Source organism: Camelina sativa, chromosome 2 (genome assembly GCF_030686135.1).
Source record: "Camelina sativa cultivar CO46 ecotype springtype chromosome 2, ASM3068613v1".
NCBI lineage: Eukaryota > Viridiplantae > Streptophyta > Magnoliopsida > Brassicales > Brassicaceae > Camelina > Camelina sativa.
Window position 1 is genome coordinate 2,734,143 of NC_141881.1, and position 24,818 is coordinate 2,758,960.

Genomic DNA, 24,818 nt, shown 5'->3' on the forward strand with positions numbered 1-24,818 from the left:
TCTAATCCATCAACAAGAAGTCAATGATAAAAATATTTTGACTAGGCTCTACCGAAATGTATATTGTACTATCAAGATATTTACTAACATGAAAATAAGAAATATAGTTGTTATATATCAGACGTAAGGAAGGCTGTAGTAAGGCTTTAACTTAAGATTCTAAACCCATGGACAAAGGTAAGAACAAAAACAAAGCTTAATTGCTACATTAACCAAAAGGTTTGAAAATTTTGCTCAAGGAAATATAGATATCAGCACAAATGATATGCAAATATATATCTATTTTCTCGTCAAAGATGTTAGCAACTCCGACTAATAAGAAATAAAAGTCCTATGTACATCATCAGGAGCCACCGAGGCTTATACATCGATAAAGATCTTGCGGCCGAGACTTCCGATCTGAATGAAGGAAAAAACACTAAATTTTTTGAACGAAATTTTTATTGACAACTATAAAGAATAATGACAAATAAGGATGAAATTTAGGGCTTTTACTTGGATACATCATAGGAGCATTTTCCGTAGCCTGCAAGCAACGACATTACAAAAAGTCACAAATTTTATTACCATTGAAAATAAAATTTAAAAACTATTTCAAAATTAATTATGTATGGTAGTTGGATAAAAATATCATTATTGTTCGACCAACAAAATCCATTTTATTTTACGAAAAAAATACTAAAATTTGCATATATCAGTTTAACTTTTTTAATATTATTTTTCATCACTTTTTCTTCTAAATTTAATTCGACCATGTATAAAAACACGAAACATTTATGCATCTAGATAGATGATATATAGTCTTTTCTGGTAGAATCGATTTACACTAGTAGTGAACTGCATGTACTTACTAGGGTTAATCTTGGTGAGTGTAGCTGTTCCACCGAAGTAACAAGCAATGCGATTGTTCCCATTGGTTTGGTAATACGCATTAAACGCAAACGATGCGTGCGACACGATCGTGTCTGGTTCGTAACAATCACCATGTCTCTCAATGACCGAGCAATCCACTCTCCCAATCCCACATGCCCAATCCAAAGCTCTCTGTAGCTCAGCTTGAGATGCACCTGGTCGAGCCACACACCATGTTGTTCCCTCCAAGAACGTCGTGTTTCCTTGTGGCCCTACTAGTGACTCTGGTCTAATCGTCATCACTGGCCTTGCAGCTATACATTGTATATAAGCGTGATCGATGAGACAATTTTTTGTTTTCCTCATATTAAACAAGTTGCAATACCAAAGATTCACTTTCATGATTATTATTAAAAAAAAACACATAACATTAGAAAACTGAAAACATGCATAGTCATCAAACAAAACAAAAATCTAATATCAAAATTTATCTTCTTCAATAATTAGAGAAAAAGAAAATGTTTTACCTTGGCAGAAGAAGTTCAGTAGAAGCAGAAAAAGTAGAAAAATCCAAAATTGAGTTTTCATGTTTGAAATTGCAAGTATGTATAAAGAGGGAAGAAGGAATCTAGATATCACAGCACTATAAGAAGAAACCTTATATTGTGTGGTACATAAGTGCTGTGTTTACTTGAGAACCTAATTAAATGAGAAAAGAAGAATCTAGATTTCTTAAGGAATCAAAGGTGCCTTCAAGAGAAGTAAAATGTTCAGTCATATCTTTAAAACCAAAAGAACATAATCGCATGAGATCTTCTGATTTAGAAGATTTAATATTGGAATATTACTTTCCAATCTATATTAACCGATTTGTTTTCTGTGTAACACATACCGAAAAGTTGAGAAAGAGACGTTTACAAGCAAAGAATTAGCAAGCAACATCTTTTGAAAAACACTAAAATCTGTCTATAAATATATATTACGATCCGACCCAAAACGCAGTCCTGTCCGATTTGCTTCCAGGTTCGATTTAGAAGACAATACTTTTAACCAACACAAGTTATTACAAAGCCAACAACTCAATCCAACTTCAAAAGCTGATGACACAACAAAATCAGAAGAAGACTTTTCACTCAAGAAAGCATAAAATAAATAAATAGAACAAAGCCTATTGGCATCATCGGTTGATTTGATTCAGTGAAGCCTAGTGAGTTCTTCAACTCTCTTACACAACTCTTCCACTTGAACATTCATGGATTTAGATATGTCCTCCATCTTGTTCCTACTCAGATCCAGAAACGATTCGATTAAGTCACCATCCAAGAAATTCCTCGCTTCTGCGGTTCTTTTCTCGTTATTAAACGACCTCCATTGCTCGTGGCTTAAGCCGCCAACTCCTTTAATCACTTTCCTCAAACTTGACTGTAACTTCTCCAAGAAAGTATACTGTTCTTGAGGAAGTGAAGCTATTACTCCAATCACTCCATTGACCGTACCAAAGATGACAGTTGGGATCTGACCAATCTCTGAATCAGGTAGCCTCATTACTAGAGATCCATGGCGGAATCTGTTCACAAACTCCCCAAGGTGATACTCTCCAACTACCTCTAACCGCCCTCGTTCTTCATCAGTAGCTCCTTCACTGTTCTTTTTCACTGTTAACAGATTGAAATTGTTCTCAGCACCAAGGTAAATATCATCATCAAGTATCTCAACCGCTGACATCCAATTCGCATTGTAATCCCGAGCCCGCTCCTCGATTGCACCTTCCTCGTGCTATAACATTCAAGAATCAACCATCAGAACAGTATCAAATAAACAAAGAAGATCAATTCTTAACCACACAAGTTTCATCTATAAGTTATACCTTGTATAACAATAAGGAGATTGATTTCATGAGATCACCAACAACGATAAAGTCTCCACGGGTCTGGACATAGAGAGCTAAAATGTGACCGTGATGTACGCATTCAGACTGCAGTTCACGAGTGCCATCATCACGCAGCATCCACTTGTACAACTGAATCTTCTGATTAATAGCAGCAAGAAGTTTTCCATTAAAGGCATTGAGCGAATAAACAGCTCCTTTTGTTTCTTTCTCAGCAATAAGCTGCAACCTCCCATCTTCAACTATAAATACTAATATCCTTCCCTAAATCACAAAAAAAGAGGTAATTCAAAGAAATATTAGAAAACAAAATTTATTTTGAGAATGTGATGATATGTCTCCAGAGAAACAAATACCTTAGTTGGTTCATTTTCTTCCGGTAAAACATACGCGGTTCCAACACAGTAATAGACATTTTTATCGTCGGTGAAAGAGCAACTCAGAATGGAGCAACCGTATTCGAAAGAATCCAAGGGGTAAGTTGAAATAAACTCGAAAGTTTGGTCGTCCAAAAGACGGACAAAGTGCATCTCAGTTTCTTCGGCATTTGTCTGGTTTCCCAAACTGCAGATACCAAATGTACGTGTCTGCTCCTGATGGCAGATTCGACGAGCATGCTCTCCAAGAGGAATCGTGCGTATGTGAAGCTTCTGAATATCATCAATGGTGCCAATCGTAAGTTCACCTTCCCTCGCAATCGCTAAACTGCTCATAAGAAAGAACAGAGAATCAGATTTCACAGCCATTTCACTTCGATCAGGAATTGGAAACCAAAAGCAAAAAATAAAAAAATAAAAGAGAAGGAGGATGTTTAGTGTACCTGTCGGGAAAAGCAGCAGAGTTGAAAGGACACATATGACTAACTTCTTTAAGATTGACATTACTGTATAACAGCTTCTTGTTGCTGCTATAGATTACGGTTGGTCTATCAGATGCAGCAAAGACATGTGTGGCACTTTTTGATGAAAAAGTACGCAGAGTTATTGGCTGAGTCCCAAGTGATACTTTTTTCCTGTCTTTTAACTGCCCAGTAGTTGTATCCAACTGGAAGTTCAAAAGATGCCCATCTCCAAGAGCACAGAGCAGGTAAGATATCTGCAACATAACTTAACATATGTTAACTTCTACCATAAAATTTCACTCGGTTCTAGGCTTATCTGAAGTAAATACAATGGAATCATACCCCTTCGAATGCACAAAGAAGAACAGATCGGGGAATTATCTCCCCTCCTAGTTGCTCTTTTGTAATAAGAGTCAACTCTGGCAGCGAAAAGATTCTCACACTTATATCTGTCCACATCCCAACTGAAGCTAGCTGACTGTAGTTTGGATTATCGCCGATAGGATTTATATCAAGGCAGGAAACTTCATACTCCAAAAGGGCATGTTGCACTTCCGTCAATTTACCGTCTCCAATTTCTAAATAAACCAAGTGCCCACCTCCGGTCGCCAAAAGAACCTAACAAGCAAATGTAAGAGTCAATCTACAAATGTTTATTCTAAAACGTGCTGTATGTCTAGACACTCAAAAGTCAAGATTCCTCTTTCAAATCCAGAATGGAAATATATACCTGGCTGGCATTTGCAGTTGCAACATTAACAGCGAATCCAGCTGGGGCATGCCACTCGTCCCGTAATTCTCTAGTTGTAGAACTGACTAGCCTAACAGAATTTGAGGTAACCTGATCCAGAAAAGGTAACAGTTAATTCATATTCACGAATAGAGAAAAGAGAAAACTAAGCTATAAAATCTATCAAATGCATGTCTTCTAAAAACCTCAAAGCACTAGAAAAGCTTACTTGTACAAGTTGATTGTACACAGCATCATGGCAAAATAAGGTCTGCACTTGAGATAAGAAGCCCTCAATCTCTGTTTCTTCCAGTTCATCCTCAAGATTCATGGCTAAGATACGAGTTTCACTGATAAAGCTAACTACAAGGAATGTGTCGAAGGCTTCATCAATTGAAGATTTCAATGACCACATTCCTTTGATACCTTGAAGTTCCACAGAGGCCTGTAATACAACGTATTTTAAGATAAGTACCAGATGAGAAAATTGTGCATACAAGACATAAAGATTTCTCGACATAAAACAAACCTGTTCATTGATTCCAATCCCATTGCGAACTACGCGAAGAGAACCATCCTTAAATGCTCCAGAACAAGTTACAACCTGACCTTGCCCCTGTCTCTCGAGATCAACCACACAAAAGTCCACAATAGGCCCCAAGTTGATATACCTTTCCAAGACTTCTACATATGAGCCTTTTGCATCAGGATGTAAATTAAGCTTTACTAGCTGCAATTAGAAAATAAACAAAGTCAAATAAATCTGAAAAGGATAATTATCAATGAACAATTGGACACAACTAAAGATCACAGAACCATATCAATTTACATTCTACAGGAACAAGTCGATAAAACAGTGTAGCCAGACCATTTTCATTCCTAGCATACCTGAGAATCGCCATAGCTTGAGCCAACAAAGACAACGGCATTGTCAAGGTATGATATAGTCGATGCAATAGACGTTTCACCCAAAAGCTCAATTTTGAGGCCAGTGACCCTTCAGATACAATACAAATCAAGTCAGCATATGCAAAAATTCATAAGTTCACTAAAGCTTTCAGTTGTTTAAAAATATGTAAAATGACAGAGTAATTACACATTTACACTCACTTTTCTTTCTCGTGTGTTATAACAAGCAGATGAATCAGTCCAGCATGGTCACCAAGAAGATACCTAGAGCCATCAACATCAACTCTTCCATATGCTTTAGTGATAGACTGGAAACGAAAAATAATTGAAGGTCACATATTAAAACTAAGAATAATACAAGCAGGTGACATTATGTTGAAAGGACTTACAGGTCTTATTGGTATTGCTTTGAATGCATTAGCACTACAATAGACAATTGTTTCTTCGCCGATAATAAGGACGCCACAGAGAGGTGGTGGTACAGGAATCAGTAGATCAGCACCATTGTCGAGATTATTCTGTGACCATGGACCCTCGACAAAATCCTTATCTTTTAGAGATACCTCATATGTTTTGACATGACGAGCATCTTTGTTGTCCTATGGAAACCAAGCAATTGTTAGTCCAACTGGAGTTAATTCTAGATTGCATTACAAACAACAGATTACATCATCAAAATAGATTATCATGTTAAGAAAAGAAAAAACAAAATCGAAATCTGTTTTAATAACTGGCATTCAAATAAATAGAGTAAAGTTACTTGCTTAAACTCCATAAGCTATCAACAATACATAAATTAACCAATTCTACGAGAGTTCTCTATAGAACTCTGGTAAGACTTGAAAATAAAGAATAAGGTTAATGCATGCCCAATAAACAAATTTAAATGCATGTACAAAAATTCTTTCATAGCATATCCATGTTTAAATATTTCCATACCTGATAAAGTACTGCAATTGTAGGCTTTGCACATCCAAACAGAAACTTGATATCCAGAACCTGCAATTCCTCTAGCCTGAAATTTAGGCACCAAACTCAATATATCATTCAGTTTTAAAAGGTCTACAGAATAATTATATCGTAAAGAATGTAGACGATCGAGTCTATTGAGGATATGCGAAAGAATCAGATGCACGGAAACAAGTGCGCACTAGAACACAGGCATAGGTGACAATACAAAACTGTACTGTTCTTACTGAATAAAACAGTACCTGATATTAAAAGCTTCCTTGAGCTGTCCCTTGTTATCAAAAGGAATAACCTAACAAAAGAACCAAAGAAACAGATCACATCATCATACATTGACTAAGAAGAAAGATCAGTGGAAGTTCAGTAACATGATACAATTCAGTAAATTAGCACATATGACAAATATATACCTTGAACAAGCCGTCATACAGATGGAGTCCAATTAATCTACAATCTGGATCAATTATGCCAATCTACAAAATCCAGTCAAATCAGAAGTAAGCTGCATGACTACCAAAACCTTAATAACAACGTATATTTTTAAATGAAGGAAAGTAAAAAAAAAAATTAAGCACTCTGAAACGAACAGTGCAAGAATGGAGATTTTTAATACCTGACCATTGTCTGTTGGTCGGCCTATACGATCAGAAACATCCCCCATTGCTCTGCAAAATGTCAAAACATCATAAAGAATCAGTAGTAAAGTAGAGAATGGTCATCTGGTATATTGCTTCTTTTACTAACAAGACATAACAACTATGCGAGAACCATACATGGTTTTTTCTATGCTTTGGATATACAGCAAATACAAGAACATGTATCAATTTTGTGAAAAGGTAAGACCCTATAATCAAACTATCTAATAAATGCTCAATCAGATTCCTGATCCCCAATACTAAAGGTATGAACCTAAAACAGATTCCGAACAGCAGAAAGATGGTGTAAACTGCTATCTAAAACAACCAAGTTGGTACCATGCACTAATCTGTACATCGGCAGCGAGTGTACTGCATTTATTTCTAACAAAACAAATGACAGCACAACTGGTAGGTTAACAAAAAATTCAACGCATATAAAGGTAGTATTATATTCTGGAAACTATACCTTGTAATAAGCTCAGAGGACTCAGCATCCCATTGAAGAACACAGAATTTGTATCTCTCAGTTGCAATGAACAAAAAGTCTTGCGCTTCGCCCTACAAAAGCCGGTGGACAATACTATCAACATTGTAACTTACTATTAAGACCATGATTAAAGAACACAATAAGAGATGTATATACTCACATGTGGCCGGAACAACTCCAGAGTAGCGATTCTTCCATATATAGGAACATCCAGCATAGGCTGCAATATAGGAACATCCAACAGATTCTTATATTACTAACAGAACAAAGCATGGCAACAAAGTTTTAAAATTAATACTCTAATGACATAATAGAGATGAATGTACCTGAAGTCCCTGCGGGGTAAGCAAATGAATCTCAATTCGAGTACATTTCCTGAGAAGAGAACAACACTGCTGTCAACCTAACATACATTATAGTGGATCTGATATTATAAATGTTACAACTCAAGTACTCAACGGGACAATGCTAAATCTAAAAATTGAGATAACTTTCAAACAAATTTACAGTACTAATAGCTAACGATACTTGAACATTATCCACAATCCAAAAAAGCCACGATCTTCAACATGCAATTGAGTTCAGAGCAGTAACAGCCATACCCATAAAAAAAAACAATTCTTTGTAACATCTTCAAATATCCACTACATCAAAGAACACAGAGACACTAAAATCCTTATACTCAATCTCCCAAGTGTGATAGGTTCTCAATACTCAAACATCTATTTGATTCTGCAATTGTAAATTTCAAGAAAGACTCAACCCTACGATTTTGTTTCCAAAGAGAGCAAATTTACAAAAATTGACTCGTGACACAAAATTCATTGAAAACCCTAAACCCAAATCAACAGCTTCAATTCAAAAGGGAACGAATCGAGGATAAAGAATTGAGATAAAGAAATAGAAGGAAGGGAGAGTATCATACGCTACAATGAGATTAAGCTCTTGAGGACTGGTGAAGTTGCCAACGCAAGAGTGAGTCACACTGGTCGGTTTGTGAGCCGTAACAACGTAGTTCCATGAACTCATCTTGTTCTTCTCCTTCTTCTTTGTCCCCAGGGAAATTTGAGTTCCACTGTCTATCGCGAGGGCTTCGAGGAAGCTTCTAGATTTCTCTAACGAGCTTTTGGAATTTTAACATAGAGAAGAGAAGAGAGAGAGAGAAGAGAGGCCAAAATCGAACAATGAAGAAGAAAGAGAAACCTTCGACAAAGACTGGTCGGTTTTGTATTGAATTGACATATATGATTGAGATGATCCGGTTCGGTATACTATGAGAGATTTGAGAGAGATAAACCGATGAATAAACCGAACTGATCCGATTAAATCTAAAAGGCCCAGCATTCCTAATGGGCTTAGCATAGAATAGCTAATTTGATGGGCCGGGTCAGTCCGGGTAAATTCCGGTAAACCCGATTCCTGAAGAAAAACCTAAGTGGGAGATTTTAAAGTTGTGAACTTTCTCCGACCAAAATAAACAAAATCGCTTTCTTAGCTTCTTCCGTCGCCACTAAACCCTGAGGCTAAACCTAGACGAGTCAAAGGCGTTCACAACGTTAAACCCTAAAAGAGAGTGAGAGAGAGAAGTATGAAGTACAACAACGAGAAGAATAAAGGTGGAGGCTTTAAGAGAGGAGGCAAAAAGGGTCCGAATGAAAGGGATCCATTCTTTGAGGAAGAGACGAAGAAGAGGAGAAAAGTGAGTTACGATGACGACGACATCGAGTCTATAGACTCTGATGCGGAAGAGGATGGATTTACAGGTGGAGATGAAGATGGGAAAAGAGTTGATGTTGAAGTGGAGGATGAGGATGAGTTTGCTGATGAGACGGCGGGAGAGAAGAGGAAGAGATTGGCTGAGGAGATGCTTAATAGAATGAAGGAAGCTAGGCGTAGAGAGCGTGATGAACAGGGTGGTGATGATGATGACGATGATGATGATGATGAGAGTCTTAAGAAGAGTTTGATGCAGAAGCAGCAGGAGGATACTGGTAGGATTCGAAGACTTATTGCATCCAGGTAATGAATAAATTTTGAACCTTTCATGTATTTTCAAATTCCAATTTTTAGGTTTGAGATTGTTTGTAATTTAGGGTTTATGGGTAGTTAGTGCTTTAGGGAAATGGTTTAATTGTGAAGGAAAGTAGTGATTTTATTTGAAGATTGGTTGGGAGTGGTATTGATTAAAAAGCTTTTTTAATGAATCAGGGTTCAGGAGCCACTAAGTACTGATGGATTTAGTATACTTGTCAAGCACCGACGATCTGTTGTATCGGTAGCTCTATCGGATGATGATTCTAGAGGGTTTTCAGCTTCAAAAGATGGTACTATTGTGCATTGGGATGTATCTTCTGGTAAAACTGACAAATACATATGGCCGAGTGATGAAGTTCTGAAGTCTCATGGGATGAAACTGAGGGAGCCTCGAAATAAGAAACACAGCAGGGAATCTCTTGCTTTAGCTGTTAGCTCTGATGGTCGTTATTTGGCCACTGGAGGAGTTGATCGTCATGTTCATATTTGGGATGTTCGTACCAGAGAGCATGTCCAGGTAAATGATATATTTGGTTTCTGTTTAGTGTTTTATCTGTTTGTTCTTTTCATCAAGTTTTGCGCTCAGTTTTTATGGTTATGTGTCTACAGGCCTTTCCAGGTCACCGGAACACTGTTTCTTGTCTATGTTTCAGATACGGAACTGCAGAAGTCTATTCTGGTTCGTTTGATAGAAATATGAAGGTGTGGAATGCAGAGGACAAAGCGTTTGTAGCTGATAATTTTGGCCACCAAGGTGAAATTCTAGCCATTGATGTGCTACGGAAGGAGCGTGCACTTACGGTTGGAAGAGATAGAACCATGCTAATTCATAAGGTAATAGCTATTTCCATCATCTGAACACTATTGGGAGCTATCATCGTAAGGTTTCTATTATTATTCTGTATTTGTTAAGTTGTGTTATATGATAATAGGTGCCTGAGAGCAGCCGTATGGTCTATCGTGCTCCTGCATCATCTCTTGAGAGCTGCTGTTTTATCAGTGATAATGAGTACCTGTCTGGTTCGGATAATGGAACTGTTGCTCTTTGGGGGATGTTAAAAAAGAAACCGCTATTCATTCTCAAGAATGCACATCGTGATAAAACTGATGGAATCACCACCAATGGAAGCTTAGGTAAAACATCATTTAGATCCTTTCCATCTCATCTCTGTTGCTATTGAATCTTGGCATTGCATTATATAGTTACAAAACACTTATGATGTTCCTGATGCTCTGAAATGTCTAATTCTTATTTATTTGCTCAACAGAAAACGGTGGTCATGAATCAATCGACAATGACTGTTCAGCAAGTTCTTGGGTCAATTCAGTTGCTAGTTGTAGAGGTAGTGATCTTGCTGCATCTGGAGCTGGTAATGGTTTTGTGCATTTGTGGGCTGTTGAAACTGGTGCCATTCGACCTTTGCACAAGCTTCCACTGGTAAATTTTCTTTCACTAGCTCTGTTCTTAGTGTTGTCTGATGAAACTGTTGTTTGTCACTAATTTAAGCATTTCACTTATCATTTATCAAGTAATAATCCTTGCAATGTCTTGTATGATCTTACAGACTGGATTTGTGAACTCTTTGGCTTTTGCAAAGTCGGGTAAATTTCTGATTGCCGGTGTTGGACAGGTATGTGATCATCTCATATTTTCTCTTTTGTTTCTATCTTTTTCTTCTTGTGTGTTTAAATGCTAATATCAAAACCTGTTGTGTATTGTGAAATTGATGTCGCAGGAAACGCGATTTGGAAGATGGGGCTGCGTAAAATCTGCGGAAAATGGTGTTGCAATACATCCCTTAAGGCTGTCATAAGTACTTCATCGGGATTAAAGAAGTGTCGTTACAAATATTTTTGAGTTGCTAAGCCAAAAAGATGGAAACTGAAGTAAGATAGTGATTAGAGGTCTCTGCAACTCTTGTTTTTGCTCCCTTTTTTGTTTGTGCTTTGTACCATTTTTTGTTTTTAATACGAGAGATGTGAACTTTAACATTTTGAGTTTCTGATGAATCAAAGAGGATAAATTTCCCAAATTTTCAGAACTTTAACATTTTGAGTTTTTGATGAATCGAAGAGGATAAAAATCACAAAAAAATTTGCCACTAGAAAAGCCACAAAGGCTCCTATTTCACCTTTGGACTCATAATGTTGAAGTCATTTGACAAATGGAAAATTATAAGCCAAGAATCATAAAATGAAGACTTTATTATTTGTCAAGGTTTGGACATGGATGGCTTCAGAAAGTCTCGTTTGCAAGCAAGAAAACACCTAAATGCAGCTAGTGAACAGGCTTGTGAAATTTCTTGTGTGTAGCACTTCTTGAAGAAGCAGGTCTCGTTGCTATTCCATTCTAAACATAGAATCAACTGGATAAGAACAAGCAGAGAAATCATTAGGCAAGCTCTGAGAATGACTTCATGCAGAGATAAGAAACCGCAAAGGAATCACACACAGTCACACATACATCAATAAGAAACCACAGAGTATATAGATTAGGAAAGCTTAGTAAGCGTCCATACATAAACTGAATACCACAATATGAGGAATGGATACATGCTATATGCAAAGATGATAGATATATAACTAAACAAGAGCACATCTAGCAAATAAAGATGATACAGAATAATACAAAGAGCCATAAATAAGACTCAAGCCTACATGCAAAAGAGCCACCTTAGAGAAGAGAATGCTTCTAAGGGTTAACAATTCAGCTTTTCTAAACACTAGCTTAAATACAAGAGAAAGATTATCATTCATCTACTTCAACGGTCCAATTCTAAGAAAGGGTTAGTATCATAGTACATGTATACTAACCGGCCAAGTTTGAGCCATTTTGTACAACATCATAAACCTAAGACGCCAGAGTACTACTATCAATTCCGAGCCATTTGCCACAACAAAGTAAATCCAACACTCAAAGATCAATACTACTAAGTACTAACCATTTTAATCCTGAATAGTTCCCTTGATCAGGACAAACACACAATAATAGCTCAGCTCTAAAGCAACAGCAAGATTAAAACAAAAAAAATCTCTAACCTTTTAAAAACGAAATCATCTCAGCTTCTCTTTACTAGAGCTCTTCTTAGCTGCATCCATAACCTTCTCAAGATACCCTTCAATAGGCGGAGTAAGAGTAGCCATACCACGATTCGCCGGAAACGGAGTCAAATCAGGCTCTAACGCAGCCTTCTTCAGATTCTCAGGCAACGCCTCAATCGCAGCTTTCTTCAAATTCAAAAACGCAGTCTCAGCTGCACGACGCTCTCTATGCTCTCTCATCAACACTTTACTATACTCCTTCGCAAGTCTCTCTCCATCCTCTTCAGTCAGCTTATACTTAGGCAACTCATCAGCCTCAAAGATCCCTAACGAAACGTAATCCAAACCAACGGTACCAATCCGGATCGGTTCATCGGTTACTCCCATTGAAGCAGCTCCTCCTTTCTTCTGGATCTCTATATCTCGTTGCTTCTCTTTACTAATCAACCCTAGCTTCTCACGCTGCGCCTCGCGCTCGATCTCTTTGGGTGTCAAGTAGCGAACAGGGCAAGGAGCGTTTAAGCATTGCTCGTAAAGCTTCTGTTTCTCATCGGAAATCCTTCCTTTTCCTTTAACAGCTTCCTCTCCGTCTCCAGCTGGTGCTCCGCCGCCGCCGCTTTTCTTGGTGGCGACTTTGTTACGCTTCAATGGCTGACCTGTCTTCAGCTTGGCTTTTCCTTTAGGAGTTCCGCTTGCGGAGCATCTTTGGAGAAGGTTGTAACTCAGTGATTCGATGATTGGTTTTGGTCTTGTCACTCGAATCATGTTTTCGTTTCTGATTTTGTTTCTTCAATGCTTTCCGTCTGAAAATGGAGATTTTAGGGTTTTGCGACTCGACTGTGGAAGTGGGAAGAAGAAGAAACTCACTCGAGCTACGACGTCGTTTACGTCCAATAAAGCACGATGTCAAAATTGTAGATTCAGCATAAAGTTGAGGGTTATCTTGTCATAAAGTAAACTCCAGTTATGCTATTGGTTTTCCGGTTTGGGTTTTTTTCATTTCTTGTATACCGAATTAGAACCGATTTTGCATAGTTTTGGTTCAATTTGATTTAATTTGTTGGTTTTGTTTTGGATACCGCAGTACTGATGCTATTGAGTTAAATACGAAATAATTTTGCTGAAAAGTAAAAAACAGATCCAGCACACACAAGTAGGTGAGAAACAAACAAAACAAAAAAAAAACCTCAATAAGAGCAATAGTGAAGCAATTTGTCCACTAGAGATCTCTCGAGGAGCCAAAAAGTTTGAGAATTTGCAGTCAGTATGGGCTACTGCTCTGTTGTTGTCTCTTCTGGGCCTTGAAAGGATCTTTTCTTCTTCAGCTCACCTTTTTAGTACTACTATAAACCCAGAAAAAAGAATCCTCTGTTTCTTCTGTTCCTCAATCATTTGTTTTCTTCTAATTATAATTCTTCTGGAGAAATCTCGTCTCTTTTCTTTATCGCCATGGCTCTCTCAACTCCTCTTTCTCAGGTTTATTTAATGTAGCTATTATTATTACTCTTCAACCTCTTTTGTTTCTCAGGTTTATTTAATGAAAGTTTTGGTTTTTGATTTCAGATGTCCGTTGCTCTTCCAACTGGGATTGATGGGTCGACTCGATCTATGATCAAGGTGAGCAAAACCAATCTAGATTTTAGATTACTCACTTTTGTTGATTCAGATGCTTTAGATGGTCCTGAAATTTTTTGTCTTTTGGTTTTTTTTGGTGGGTTTAGTTCTGATGTCGACTTGTAGTGACCTTTTTTTTGTTTTGGTTTTAATGTGAAGACTTGTAGTGAACTTGGTATTGAAAAGGTTCACTCTTTAGAACTAGAAGATGATAAAAACTAGATCTTGCATCTATTCAGAAACCAAATTGGAATCCTTTGTGGAGTTTAAAATATATCTTTGGCATCTCATCCAAGTGGAAGGAGGAAATTATAACGTTGACCATTTGGTTCTGTATCAGCTGCAGAGTCAAAGTTTCACTGAGAAGTCATGGGGTCCTCGGCTGAGACTAGATTCTAAATCTAGAAGCTTTAGTGTGAAGAAACGGTCCACAGTATGTATGTCACTTCAGCAAGCAAGCAAATCCAAAGTCTTGGTTACTCCTCTAGAACTTGAAGATCCAAAAGAGACTCCGTTGAACTTGTACAGGCCTAAGGAGCCTTACACAGCAACTATTGTTTCGGTTGAGAGAATTGTTGGTCCGAAAGCACCTGGAGAGACTTGCCACATTGTTATTGATCATGATGGTAATGTTCCTTACTGGGAAGGACAAAGCTATGGAGTGATTCCTCCTGTAAGTGATTCTAACTCTGTTACCTTTCTGCCGATAAATGAGTTGCTCCCTCGTAACATTTGCTGTATTCTTGATTTTTAGGGTGAGAATCCCAAGAAACCTGGTGCACCTCACAACGTTCGCCTTTATTCGATTGCGTCAACAAGGTATGGAGATTCTTTTGATGGGAAAACAGCTAGTCTGTGTGTCCGTCGAGCTATTTACTATGATCCAGAGACAGGAAAAGAAGATCCTTCCAAAGCTGGTGTATGCAGTAACTTCTTGTGCAATGCCAAACCTGGTGATAAAGTTAAAATCACCGGTAAGTTTATGTGTTTTACTGCTATGGAACCCCTTCTTTTTGTTGAATTTTTCTGGTCTAAAATGTTTGATATTGTTGATAGGTCCGTCTGGAAAGGTAATGCTGTTACCTGAAGATGACCAGAAAGCTACTCACATAATGATTGCTACTGGAACCGGAGTTGCTCCATACAGAGGATACCTACGGCGTATGTTTATGGAGAACGTTCCTAATTTCAAGTTTGATGGACTCGCGTGGCTATTCCTTGGTGTGGCTAACTCAGACAGTCTTCTCTATGATGAAGAATTTTCCGGTTACCTCAAGGACTATCCAAAGAACTTCAGGTACGACAAAGCGCTGAGCAGAGAAGAGAAGAACAAGACAGGAGGGAAGATGTATGTGCAGGACAAGATTGAAGAATACAGCGACGAGATCTTCAAACTTCTGGACAATGGAGCTCATATTTACTTTTGCGGGCTTAAAGGAATGATGCCTGGGATTCAAGATACGCTTAAGAGGGTCGCTGAAGAGCGAGGCGAAAGCTGGGAGCAGAAACTCACTCAGCTCAGGAAGAACAAGCAGTGGCATGTTGAAGTGTATTGAGTTAATAGTATTAGTCTCTGTGGTTTTTAACATTTTCTGCAACTGAATAATCGTGTCAATTAATGAACACAGGGTAACTAAACTACAACGCTGCAGCAGATGAAACAATCAAAAAAGTCCCAATATATCTTTCCTCTAATTTCAACTATTTCCAAGAAACAAAATAAGCTAATTTTAACATAAACAAAACACAAGAGGACACAAACCAAACACCAAAGAAAATAAAGAACACAAATTTAAAAGAAAAACAGATGCCTTTCCTTCAAGAGAAAGATTGACTTCACGATCATCCGCCAATCGAGGTCTTCCTGTAGTACCGTTTGCATCCCTAGCAAGTCTATCAGCTTGACTTCCCGCAAACTTTTCTCTGTAATGGTTCATCTCTTCCTCTTCCAATTTCTTGAACAATGTTTGAGGTGTTCCAATCCTGTGACTAGGAGGCAGAAACTCCCAAAGTCTACTTGCTTGTAATACCTCTCCTTTCTCGTCCGAGAGTGAAAAATGTGGTGGCAAATTTAGCTGTTTAAACACCTACAAAATACAAGAGAGATAACACTAATCACGCTTGGCATGCTACTAAATCTAAACGGGGAATCAACGTTTCTGAAAATATATATAACTGACCTCACGAGAAAAAGATGGCATGAAAGGTTCTAATAAACGCGCAAGAAGGTGTACTAAACCAGCTGCAGTTCTTATAACAACTGCACATGAAGGTTTGTCTTCTTTGTAGAGTTTCCAAAATTTGGTATCCTGCAAATATGTGTTCCCTGCTTTCGATATAGTCATTGCGATATGAAGCCCTTTCTTGAGCTTAACCTTTTCCATAGCTTCAACATATTCTTCCACCAATGTTCCAACGTTTTTAACAAGTGATCTAGTAAAATCATGAGATTCAGGATCAGTAGCATCAGGAATGACAGATCCATAACCTCCTTTATCTTCAGGCTTTGCTAGAAAACTCAGAACTCGATTAACAAAGTTTCCAAGATTACTCAACAACTCGTCATGAAGCTTTGTTCTCAAATCGTCCCATTTAAAATCTGTATCAGACTTCTCAGGCCTGTTGGTCAGCAAGTAGTATCTCCACACTTCGACAGGTATATTTGTATCTTTTACATCATTACCAAACACTCCAACACCTTTACTCTTAGAGAACTTGCCGTCTTCGTAGTTTAAATACTCAGTCACACTAACTGTCTTCATCATAGTCCAATCTTCACCAGTTCCAAGCTGCGCTGAAGGAAACAACACAGTGTGGAAAAAGACATTATCTTTCCCCATAAACTGATAAAGCTCAACATTCTCAGGATTCTTCCACCACTTCTCCCATTCAGATGTGTAACATGATGTTATCGAAACGTAACCAATAGGAGCATCAAACCAAACGTAGAAGACTTTTTCTTTATACTTCTCATGTGGAACTTGAACTCCCCACTTTAAATCCCTTGTAATGCATCTTTTCTTAAGCCCCTCCCTTTCGCTTTCGTTTTCATCAGATCTAGACACGTCCTTAAGAGATGCATCTGTCGTTTGAATAGCATTCCGACTCCAAGATCCAGTAACTGATGTCTCTTCAACATACTTTTTCAACTTATCTTTTAGCAACGGAAGCTCAAGAAACAAGTGGTCCGTGTCTCGAAATCTAGGTGTGGTTTTACAAACCTGTTTGACAAATCAATCACTATTAAGAAAAGCCAAATCAACAACACAAATCATAAAGGAGTACTGAAGCATATATAAACTCACCTTACACCTAGGATCTTTAAGCTCAGTAGGATTCAAAACCTTTCCACACTTTTCACATTGATCTCCACGAGCAGAATCATAGTTACATTTCTCAGTTGGACAAAAACCTTCAACAAGACGATCAGCTAAGAACTTCTTGCATGTATCACAGTAAGGCTGTTTCATAGTATCTTCTGAAATCCACTCGTTTTCCCACAGCTTGTTGAAGATGTCTTGGCAAACTTTTGTCTGTTCAGGAGTTGAAGTCCGACCAAACATGTCGAAACTTATATCAAACCAATCATAAACTTGTTTATGAATTGCATGGTACTTGTCACAGATCTCTCTTGGTGTACAATTCTCTTCTAAAGCTTTTGTCTCTGTTGCAGTTCCGTATTCATCTGTTCCAGATATATATATCGCGTTATAGCCACGAAGACGACAGTATCTAGCATAGACATCAGCGCTTAGAACACAACCAATGATATTTCCTAGATGAGGTACGTTGTTGACGTAAGGCAAAGCAGTTGGAAGTTGATTAATTGGTTAATCCTGCAAGTGGAGTAAACAAAGAGAAGAGTAAGAAGAGGATGAAGAGAAGAAGAAGCAAAGCGGACAAGAAGATGAAAGTGTCCTGACAGCGAATGAGCAAGAGTCAACGACAAGGGAAAAAGTCAACAAGGAAGAAGAAGTTGGACTTGTGTGTTTTGTAATAAGATGTTTGGGCCATAAGTGAATTAAGCCCAATGTATTAAGTGGGTTTGGTTGTTTGTAGCATAGTAATTAGGTTAAGAGGAAGAAGTAGTATAAAAGAGATGTAATGTTGTAAGTGAATATTATCCAAGTTTAACAATGTAGTCTTTGGAGTAAAACCGCTTCTTGTCTCATCTCTAACAAACAAACCAAATCTGAGAGATAGAGAGAGCAAGACATCTAACCTAAGAGAGGTTAGAAGTAAGAATTCTAACATGGTATCAGAGCTGAAGATCCCTGGAGCCTGCAAGAAGAAGAAGGGGTTGAGGCCGAGAGGGAGAAAAGGCAGTCTAGGAAGAGACTGAAGAAGAAGGGAAAGTGAGGGGATGTGTTCGGACCTGAAGCTTGGTTAGACAAGACCAACGGATCCGAGAGTAAGGAGGAAGTGAGATGCGGCTAGAGAAGCTGCTCAATGGAATACCTGCAGCCAAGTGAGAGGCTGTGAGGGAGAAGAAGAAAGCTGCCGTAAGAGGAAACGGCAAAGAGAAAGAAGAGAAAGATGGAGCAGCTCATCACTGAGAGGTGAGCTGAGTGAAAGAGTAAAGATGGAGCAAACCTGAGACGGTGAAGCTCCACCACAGTTTAGGTCTGAGCCCGCGTCACAGAGAAGATGTCAAGAGCCTGCAACCTGAGAAAGGCATGAGAGGGAGCTGTTCATTAGTGACAGATGAGCAGAGATGGAGCCTCCATGAAGTCGTTCATCACTGAGAGATGAACAGACCTGAAACAGAGAGGTGAAAGGTTAGGAGAAAACCTGAAACCTGAAACAAAAGAAGGAGAAGCAGCTCAAAGGCTGTGAAGAGAAAGAAACCCAGCATATTGTTCAAAGCAAAGCTTGTTGGGAGAGGAAGGAAGAAGCCTGCACAAGGAGAAGTGTAAGGCTGAGAAAGAAAAAAAAAAATAAGAGAACAAAGAAGAGCAAACTGAAACTGTCAAAGAAGAAAAGAAGGAAAAGGATGTGGTGACAAGAGCACCATCAGCTACCACAAAGACTTTTACACCGTACCTTCAAGAGCACCCAAGAAGGCGAGGAGGTCTCTGGAAGAAGCTGTGGAGATAGTGCGGATGTGAAGACAGAGTTGTGGGGTGATTTCTTTTCTTGTTCTGACATGGTGAAGTGAAGCTTGAAGATGCTTGGTGAAGTTGAGGATCCATGTGGTTCTCCAACTGAAACAAGAAGAGAAAAGAAGCCAAGGTTAGAGAAAACCAAAGTGGAGGTGTAAGGAATCAAACAAACAAAGTCGGACAAAGCCGAGATTGATGATTCAAGAATCCAAAGCTAAGGTTAGAGAAAAACCTAGGTGAAGAGAGGGAGCCTGCACAGAAAAGAAGAGTGTAAGGCTGGAATAGAAGAGGTGTAATCCTCTTGGAGGATGTGTCAAAGAAGAGTGGGGCTGAAGCAGAGAAGAAGCTCAGTCACCAATGAAAGGAAGCTGCAGCCATGAAAAGAAATTCTCATGAGGTTAGTGTGAACAAAATCAAAGTTCAAAGATCAACAAGACTCAAATTCAAAAGAGATGGATTGAGAAAGAAGGTTGAGGCTGAGAACAAACTATGTGAAGCATCAAACCAATAGGGAGAATCTGTAGCTGAGGTTGAAGATGAGAGAGGTATGCTTAAGTTTGGAAAGTTTTTGATTACTCAAGTTGTGTTGGAGATTCTGGAAAAACCAAATAGACCGAGGTTAGAGAAAAGCTTTAGGTGATGGTGAAAAAAAAAAAAAAACCAAACAGACTAAGGTCAACCAAAGTGATGGTTTAGAGAATGGAAATGCACAACTTGGTGATCAAAGAAGACTCAAAGTAAAGAAAGGGAGAATGCATACCTGAGCTTGAGAGAACGACACAAGCTAGGTGTTGGAGAAGCAGAGATCAAAGTAAAACCAGAAGGAGGGTGCTCACTAAGAGTGAAAGGGAACAACAACTGGTTAGAAAGAGAAAGATCAAAGCTGAAACCAAACAGAAGAACAAGAGACTGCTCACCACAGAGGGAGCAGCAGGAGGTTGGAAAGACAACCAAGAAGAAAACGTGAGACAGCTCAAACTTGTAGGAGACAGTGATGAAGCCACAAGACTGAACTGGTTCCTGCAAGGGAGAGAAGCATTGGTCAAGAAATTGATTAATGAAGAAAAACAGAGGAGAATGCAAAGAAAATATGTCAAAGAGTTGACAAAGAAATTCGCAAACAGAACAAGAGGATGGCTGGTTGAAGCAACTAGCAGAGACGTGAGAAAGGAACTCACGGAGGAGGCTTGGAGAAGGCTGGCGGGAGTGTGAAGAAAATCAAGAGCCTAAAGAACAAAGAAAACCAATTTAAGAGATTGGCAACAACAGCCGAGAGAGAATAAACGGTGAAAGAGTAGCAGAAGCAACAAGATTAAAAGCCTTGAAGAGGTAAGAAAATTGTTGTTGTGTGATAAACAGAAATTCACCAAGAGGGAGCAACACAGAAGAGATTGTGAAATCTGTCAAGAAGTGGCAAAGAAATTCGCAAGAGAAAAGCTGGATCAATGGAGATTCAGGTCAAGAGGGAGAAGAACTAGTTTGGTAATGAGCTATGCTGACATTGTGAAAGAGGAACCATGGAAAATGGTGATGTCAGACAAGAAGCCATAGCTAGAAAAGAAACAAAGGAGAGGGAAGGAGTTACCTGTCTGCGGACTGTGGAGAGCATAGAGTCTACATGAGGAAGAATCGAGATGGTGATGGGTCGACTCACGGGAAGAGACGGACGTGAAGCATCAGAGATTTTACTCCCAAGCACCTGCAGAAAAGAAAGGATCGATTGAGAAGAATCGAAGCAAGAGGGAGATGGATTCAAGAGGGAGATGAAAAGAACTTCACGCTGGAAAATCAAGAGGAAGAAGATTGATGTGTGAAGATTCGGAGCTAAATGGAGATCGATATAGCAAACTCACCTGTTAGCTTTGCTGATGTCGTGAGAAGATTCGTCCAAGGGATGAAAGAACTTTCCAGAGAACAACCAAGAGCAAAAGAGAGAAGGGTTTCAAATCCCTAATTTAAAATTTTGGGGATTAACCAAATGAATCAAGAGGGAGTGTTGGAAGTTGATTAATTGGTTAATCCTGCAAGTGGAGTAAACAAAGAGAAGAGTAAGAAGAGGATGAAGAGAAGAAGAAGCAAAGCGGACAAGAAGATGAAAGTGTCGTGACAGCGAATGAGCAAGAGTCAACGACAAGGGAAAAAGTCAACAAGGAAGAAGAAGTTGGACTTGTGTGTTTTGTAATAAGATGTTTGGGCCATAAGTGAATTAAGCCCAATGTATTAAGTGGGTTTGGTTGTTTGTAGCATAGTAATTAGGTTAAGAGGAAGAAGTAGTATAAAAGAGATGTAATGTTGTAAGTGAATATTATCCAAGTTTAACAATGTAGTCTTTGGAGTAAAACCGCTTTTTGTCTCATCTCTAACAAACAAACCAAATCTGAGAGATAGAGAGAGCAAGACATCTAACCTAAGAGAGGTTAGAAGTAAGAATTCTAACAAAAGCACTTGTGATTAGTATATTTCTCTTGCCTGGGATTGGCAACTTGGGGACGATCTTGCCGTCGTCTTCCATGGCGCAAGAACAAGAATACAAGCTAACCAGGTTTTTCTCTTTTACTTGACGGATCAGAGAATATGGAGAAAGAAAAAAAGATTATGGAGAAAGAATATGGAGAAAAAAAGAATATGTACTTGTTGACAAAAAAAAAAATATGGAGAAAGACGAAACAGAGATTTTTTTCCTAGCTAGCAAATTAAACCTTATTTTATATTGTGTGCCCTAAAAGAGAGATTATTCGGTTCGGTTCAAAGTTTTCGATTTCTAAAAATAAGTTTTAGGTCAATAATCGGATTGGTTTGATTCTGTTCGGTTCGAATTAAACAAAATTATAGAAAAAAAAACTAAATAAAACTAACTTATAATACTTTTATACATAATCTCTATATATTAATGTTTTAATGAATTTTATTTAAATAGTTATGTTAGAAAATTTACAGTATAGATTTTTTAACACCTGTATTTTTGTATTCTATTTAATTTTATACTATTAAAACTCTTGTAGGATATGTGAGTATTTGATTTGCTGTTAAAAAAAATTATATAATTAATTGCGATGGTGCAGTTCCCCGATGATTGGCTTGCTTTCTCGAACCTGCTGAAAAGATTTCTCTTTGCTCCGTTCTTCTTTCCCTTCCTTCACCTTGACCAGGTTCCCTCGTGCGTCCAATGTCAGGACAAATTGTCTTGCATCATTGAAGATCTCGGACAAGGAGGATGAAGAGTGATGTATCAGCAGTTTGGTTCAAAGATCTTCCTAGCATCACTCTTCATCCTCCTATCCACTCTCTTTGGACCTTTCCCAACCTTAACCCCAACTCCTTTCTTAGACACAACCAGTTCTTTCTTAGGCTTTCTTGTATAGCTTATCTATCATCTTGTCTTTTGAACAGTTTGATGTATCCGCTGTGTCAGATATTGTGTTTTCCTTCTTCTTCACTTAGGAAGAGTGGAAGAAACTTAGCATACATAACATATATATGACTTTTCTTGACATAACAAGCTTTGTAAGTCAGAGGCAACGAGGCCTATGCATGATTATTATTAAGTAACTACATACGTACTAGATTACTTCCACGGATGATGGATCCATATCCATCAGTCCTACTAAATCCCAAATGAAATTGAGACAAAGAGTTATTTAATTACTACATATATAGTGGTAAACTACTTCAATGGATCCTTGAAGCTTCATGCCTCTGCCTCTTTGATTTCAGAATCAACACTCTCCTTGGTCATTTTTTTGCTTTCAAGAAACTCAACAATACCCTTAAGCGCAACATCCGGGTTCTTGCTCACCATAAGCTGCTGTGTGATTTCAGCTGGAGTTGCTTTCACCTCACGGAACATCTTCGCAATAGGCTCAACCAAAACGTGTTCTTTGATGTTGAGATACAATGCGGCGAGTTTCTTGAAAACGGCAGGCGTACAGTAGTCCATGAGAATATGAACATCCATCCTTCCTGGTCTCAACAATGCTGGATCGAGTTTCTCCTTGTGATTCGTGGTGAATATTATGATCCGTTCCTCTACACAGCTTGACCACAACCCGTCAACAAAGTTAAGTAGACCAGACAAAGTTACCTGATCCAAAAAAAGACAAGAATGATCAGAACACAAAAACAGAGAAATTAAGCCGAGAGATAAAGTAGTTTAGTGTACACTCCATGGAACCTGGGGATCCTTCTTCTTCTTCTTCTTCTTCTTCTTCATATCCTGAAGATTCTCGTCATCTTCTTTATCCTCGTTTCTAGCATCTGCTCCAGCACAATCAATATCTTCCATGAGAAGAATGGAACGGTTCTGAGTCATAGTGAGAATCTGTCTAAGCATTTCATCATCTTCAACACTCTGAATCTGAAGATCATAGACATTAAAGTTCATGTAGTTAGCAATTGCAGCAACAAGCGACGATTTCCCGGTCCCAGGTGGACCGTAAAGAAGATAACCACGTTTCCAAGCTCGTCCTACGGTTTTGAAGAAGTCTTTCCCACTGGAGAAAGCGTCTAGGTCACTGATCAATGTATCCTTGAGCTCAGGTTCCATTGCTAGGGTATCAAATGTCGTGTGATGTTGAAAAATTGCTGATTGCCATTCGTGACGTTGTGAATCGTAGGTGTAGATTTTGAGATTATCTCTGTGTGTCAATATCTTCATCGATGACTTGGCGATATATGAGAAGTAATCCGACATAATCTTGTCTCTAAACTCCTTCTTACACGTCAAATGAAAGTACCTGAAACCCCAAATAAAACATCAGTTACAATTACCAAACACAAAACAGTCAGAATACGAAGCATACAGAAAGTACTTACACTCAGGTTAGAAGACTACAATTGAAAACGGAAAAATAAATTTTAAAAGTTAGGGATCTGTATTGAGAATTTAATGTCTAAATTACTAGCTGATTACATAGTAAGCGTAATTAATTAGGCACACAAAAAAAACCTAAATTTTTAAGGGTTACTTATGAGAAAAGTTACCGTATCTGTTTACTCTTCTGGAAAGGATTAGTGTCAGGGTCTTTCTCAGAGTGAAGAGTCCATTCAAGAGGAATCCCTTCGAATTCATCGGTGATTTTGGCTTTTACGGGTATTCCAAATTTGGGTTTAGCGGTCGGATTATTGAGGTTTCTGGAACCGACGAGGAGACTCCCGGTGGAGATTCTTGTGAGAAGGGTCGGCAGGTAGACTTGGGCAGCACGGAACATCTGATTCGGGACTAAGTCGCTCTTTTCTTGGATGATGAACGTGAAATTGGGGTTGAAATAAGTTGAGAAGTAGTCTGTGAATTTGGAGACGATAAAGTCACGGATCTTGGTGGGAATGATCTCACGGAGAATGGTTTTGAAGAGCATAGTGAAAGCGGAGAGAGATGTGTAGATGGAGAAAATTGCAGAGAGGGAAGGGATTTTAGTAGAGAATCTCGACGCCATTGTTATCAGTTCTCTCAGGTGGTGAAATGAAGATGATGGTGTGGATGATTAAGCAAGTGAGTGGTGGGTGTGTGTATTTATTAAGAGAAAACTTCAGGAGCAAGTTTTCGAGTTACTGTTCTTAGTAACGGGGAGGAAGCTTACAGAGTAACTTCGTGCTTTCCTCATATGGAATGAGATGTTTGGTTGGTAAAGCTTACAAAAAGGGATACATATTAAGAAACGCGTTTTCATAAGGATTACTATATACAGAAACAGCTGTAATTAAGGCTCTTAATTT

The 24,818-nt window shown here is 38.5% G+C and overlaps 7 protein-coding genes across 11 annotated transcripts; 2 read left to right on the plus strand and 5 right to left on the minus strand.

Annotated features, from left to right (window-relative positions):
- Nucleotides 1-84: 84 nt before the first annotated feature.
- LOC104715588 (Carbohydrate-binding X8 domain superfamily protein) lies at nucleotides 85-1,531 on the minus strand. The gene is made up of 4 exons (XM_010432984.2): nucleotides 1,380-1,531; nucleotides 852-1,166; nucleotides 496-526; nucleotides 85-399 (listed from the first exon to the last, which is right to left on the minus strand). The coding sequence occupies exons 1-4, from the start codon at nucleotides 1,438-1,440 to the stop codon at nucleotides 300-302; spliced, it is 507 nt and encodes a 168-aa protein (XP_010431286.1). The 5' UTR covers nucleotides 1,441-1,531; the 3' UTR covers nucleotides 85-299.
- A 264-nt stretch (nucleotides 1,532-1,795) lies between these two features.
- On the minus strand, nucleotides 1,796-8,560 carry LOC104715741 (DNA damage-binding protein 1a). Its single transcript, XM_010433128.3, has 19 exons — nucleotides 8,240-8,560; nucleotides 7,641-7,689; nucleotides 7,475-7,534; nucleotides 7,294-7,385; nucleotides 6,803-6,854; nucleotides 6,600-6,662; nucleotides 6,432-6,481; nucleotides 6,160-6,235; nucleotides 5,610-5,819; nucleotides 5,422-5,528; nucleotides 5,200-5,308; nucleotides 4,841-5,041; nucleotides 4,541-4,756; nucleotides 4,312-4,422; nucleotides 3,924-4,199; nucleotides 3,561-3,835; nucleotides 3,097-3,445; nucleotides 2,720-3,004; nucleotides 1,796-2,628 (listed from the first exon to the last, which is right to left on the minus strand). The coding sequence occupies exons 1-19, from the start codon at nucleotides 8,341-8,343 to the stop codon at nucleotides 2,047-2,049; spliced, it is 3,267 nt and encodes a 1,088-aa protein (XP_010431430.2). The 5' UTR covers nucleotides 8,344-8,560; the 3' UTR covers nucleotides 1,796-2,046.
- A 178-nt stretch (nucleotides 8,561-8,738) lies between these two features.
- Nucleotides 8,739-11,381, plus strand: LOC104715752 (U3 snoRNP-associated protein-like YAO). The gene is made up of 7 exons (XM_010433136.3): nucleotides 8,739-9,333; nucleotides 9,523-9,865; nucleotides 9,958-10,182; nucleotides 10,281-10,482; nucleotides 10,617-10,786; nucleotides 10,914-10,979; nucleotides 11,085-11,381. Exons 1-7 carry the CDS (start codon nucleotides 8,903-8,905, stop codon nucleotides 11,160-11,162), a joined length of 1,515 nt encoding a protein of 504 aa, XP_010431438.1. The 5' UTR covers nucleotides 8,739-8,902; the 3' UTR covers nucleotides 11,163-11,381.
- Nucleotides 11,348-13,312, minus strand: LOC104715763 (uncharacterized). The gene is made up of 2 exons (XM_010433143.3): nucleotides 12,388-13,312; nucleotides 11,348-11,714 (listed from the first exon to the last, which is right to left on the minus strand). The coding sequence occupies exon 1, from the start codon at nucleotides 13,153-13,155 to the stop codon at nucleotides 12,403-12,405; it is 753 nt and encodes a 250-aa protein (XP_010431445.1). The 5' UTR covers nucleotides 13,156-13,312; the 3' UTR covers nucleotides 11,348-11,714; nucleotides 12,388-12,402.
- A 163-nt stretch (nucleotides 13,313-13,475) lies between these two features.
- Nucleotides 13,476-15,699, plus strand: LOC104715784 (ferredoxin--NADP reductase, root isozyme 1, chloroplastic). 2 transcript variants are annotated; one of them, XM_010433164.3, is made up of 5 exons: nucleotides 13,476-13,866; nucleotides 13,954-14,007; nucleotides 14,345-14,677; nucleotides 14,759-14,978; nucleotides 15,061-15,699. In XM_010433164.3, the coding sequence occupies exons 1-5, from the start codon at nucleotides 13,840-13,842 to the stop codon at nucleotides 15,558-15,560; spliced, it is 1,134 nt and encodes a 377-aa protein (XP_010431466.1). In that variant the 5' UTR covers nucleotides 13,476-13,839; the 3' UTR covers nucleotides 15,561-15,699. The 2 variants fall into 2 exon arrangements, with proteins under 2 accessions (XP_010431466.1, XP_010431473.1); XM_010433171.3 differs by having other exon boundaries at nucleotides 13,513-13,866; nucleotides 14,351-14,677.
- On the minus strand, nucleotides 15,661-21,254 carry LOC104770259 (methionine--tRNA ligase, cytoplasmic-like). 4 transcript variants are annotated; one of them, XM_087479879.1, is made up of 16 exons: nucleotides 20,960-21,254; nucleotides 20,692-20,805; nucleotides 20,474-20,601; nucleotides 20,285-20,332; nucleotides 20,024-20,126; nucleotides 19,867-19,941; nucleotides 19,595-19,701; nucleotides 19,339-19,474; nucleotides 19,048-19,208; nucleotides 18,803-18,900; nucleotides 18,598-18,669; nucleotides 18,380-18,462; nucleotides 18,257-18,285; nucleotides 17,310-17,689; nucleotides 16,185-17,225; nucleotides 15,661-16,091 (listed from the first exon to the last, which is right to left on the minus strand). In XM_087479879.1, the coding sequence occupies exons 14-16, from the start codon at nucleotides 17,565-17,567 to the stop codon at nucleotides 15,735-15,737; spliced, it is 1,656 nt and encodes a 551-aa protein (XP_087336005.1). In that variant the 5' UTR covers nucleotides 17,568-17,689; nucleotides 18,257-18,285; nucleotides 18,380-18,462; nucleotides 18,598-18,669; nucleotides 18,803-18,900; nucleotides 19,048-19,208; nucleotides 19,339-19,474; nucleotides 19,595-19,701; nucleotides 19,867-19,941; nucleotides 20,024-20,126; nucleotides 20,285-20,332; nucleotides 20,474-20,601; nucleotides 20,692-20,805; nucleotides 20,960-21,254; the 3' UTR covers nucleotides 15,661-15,734. The 4 variants fall into 4 exon arrangements, 3 of the variants coding, with proteins under 3 accessions (XP_087336005.1, XP_087336001.1, XP_087336002.1); XM_087479875.1 differs by lacking the exons at nucleotides 20,285-20,332; nucleotides 20,474-20,601 and having other exon boundaries at nucleotides 17,310-17,840; nucleotides 18,227-18,285; nucleotides 18,796-18,900; nucleotides 20,960-21,225; XR_015575594.1 differs by lacking the exons at nucleotides 15,661-16,091; nucleotides 16,185-17,225; nucleotides 17,310-17,689; nucleotides 20,285-20,332; nucleotides 20,474-20,601 and having other exon boundaries at nucleotides 18,077-18,285; nucleotides 18,796-18,900.
- Nucleotides 21,255-22,607: 1,353 nt separating this feature from the next.
- On the minus strand, nucleotides 22,608-24,708 carry LOC104715799 (AAA-ATPase At1g43910-like). The gene is made up of 3 exons (XM_019233756.2): nucleotides 24,087-24,708; nucleotides 23,278-23,839; nucleotides 22,608-23,187 (listed from the first exon to the last, which is right to left on the minus strand). The coding sequence occupies exons 1-3, from the start codon at nucleotides 24,536-24,538 to the stop codon at nucleotides 22,795-22,797; spliced, it is 1,407 nt and encodes a 468-aa protein (XP_019089301.2). The 5' UTR covers nucleotides 24,539-24,708; the 3' UTR covers nucleotides 22,608-22,794.
- Between the last annotated feature and the right edge of the window lie 110 nt (nucleotides 24,709-24,818).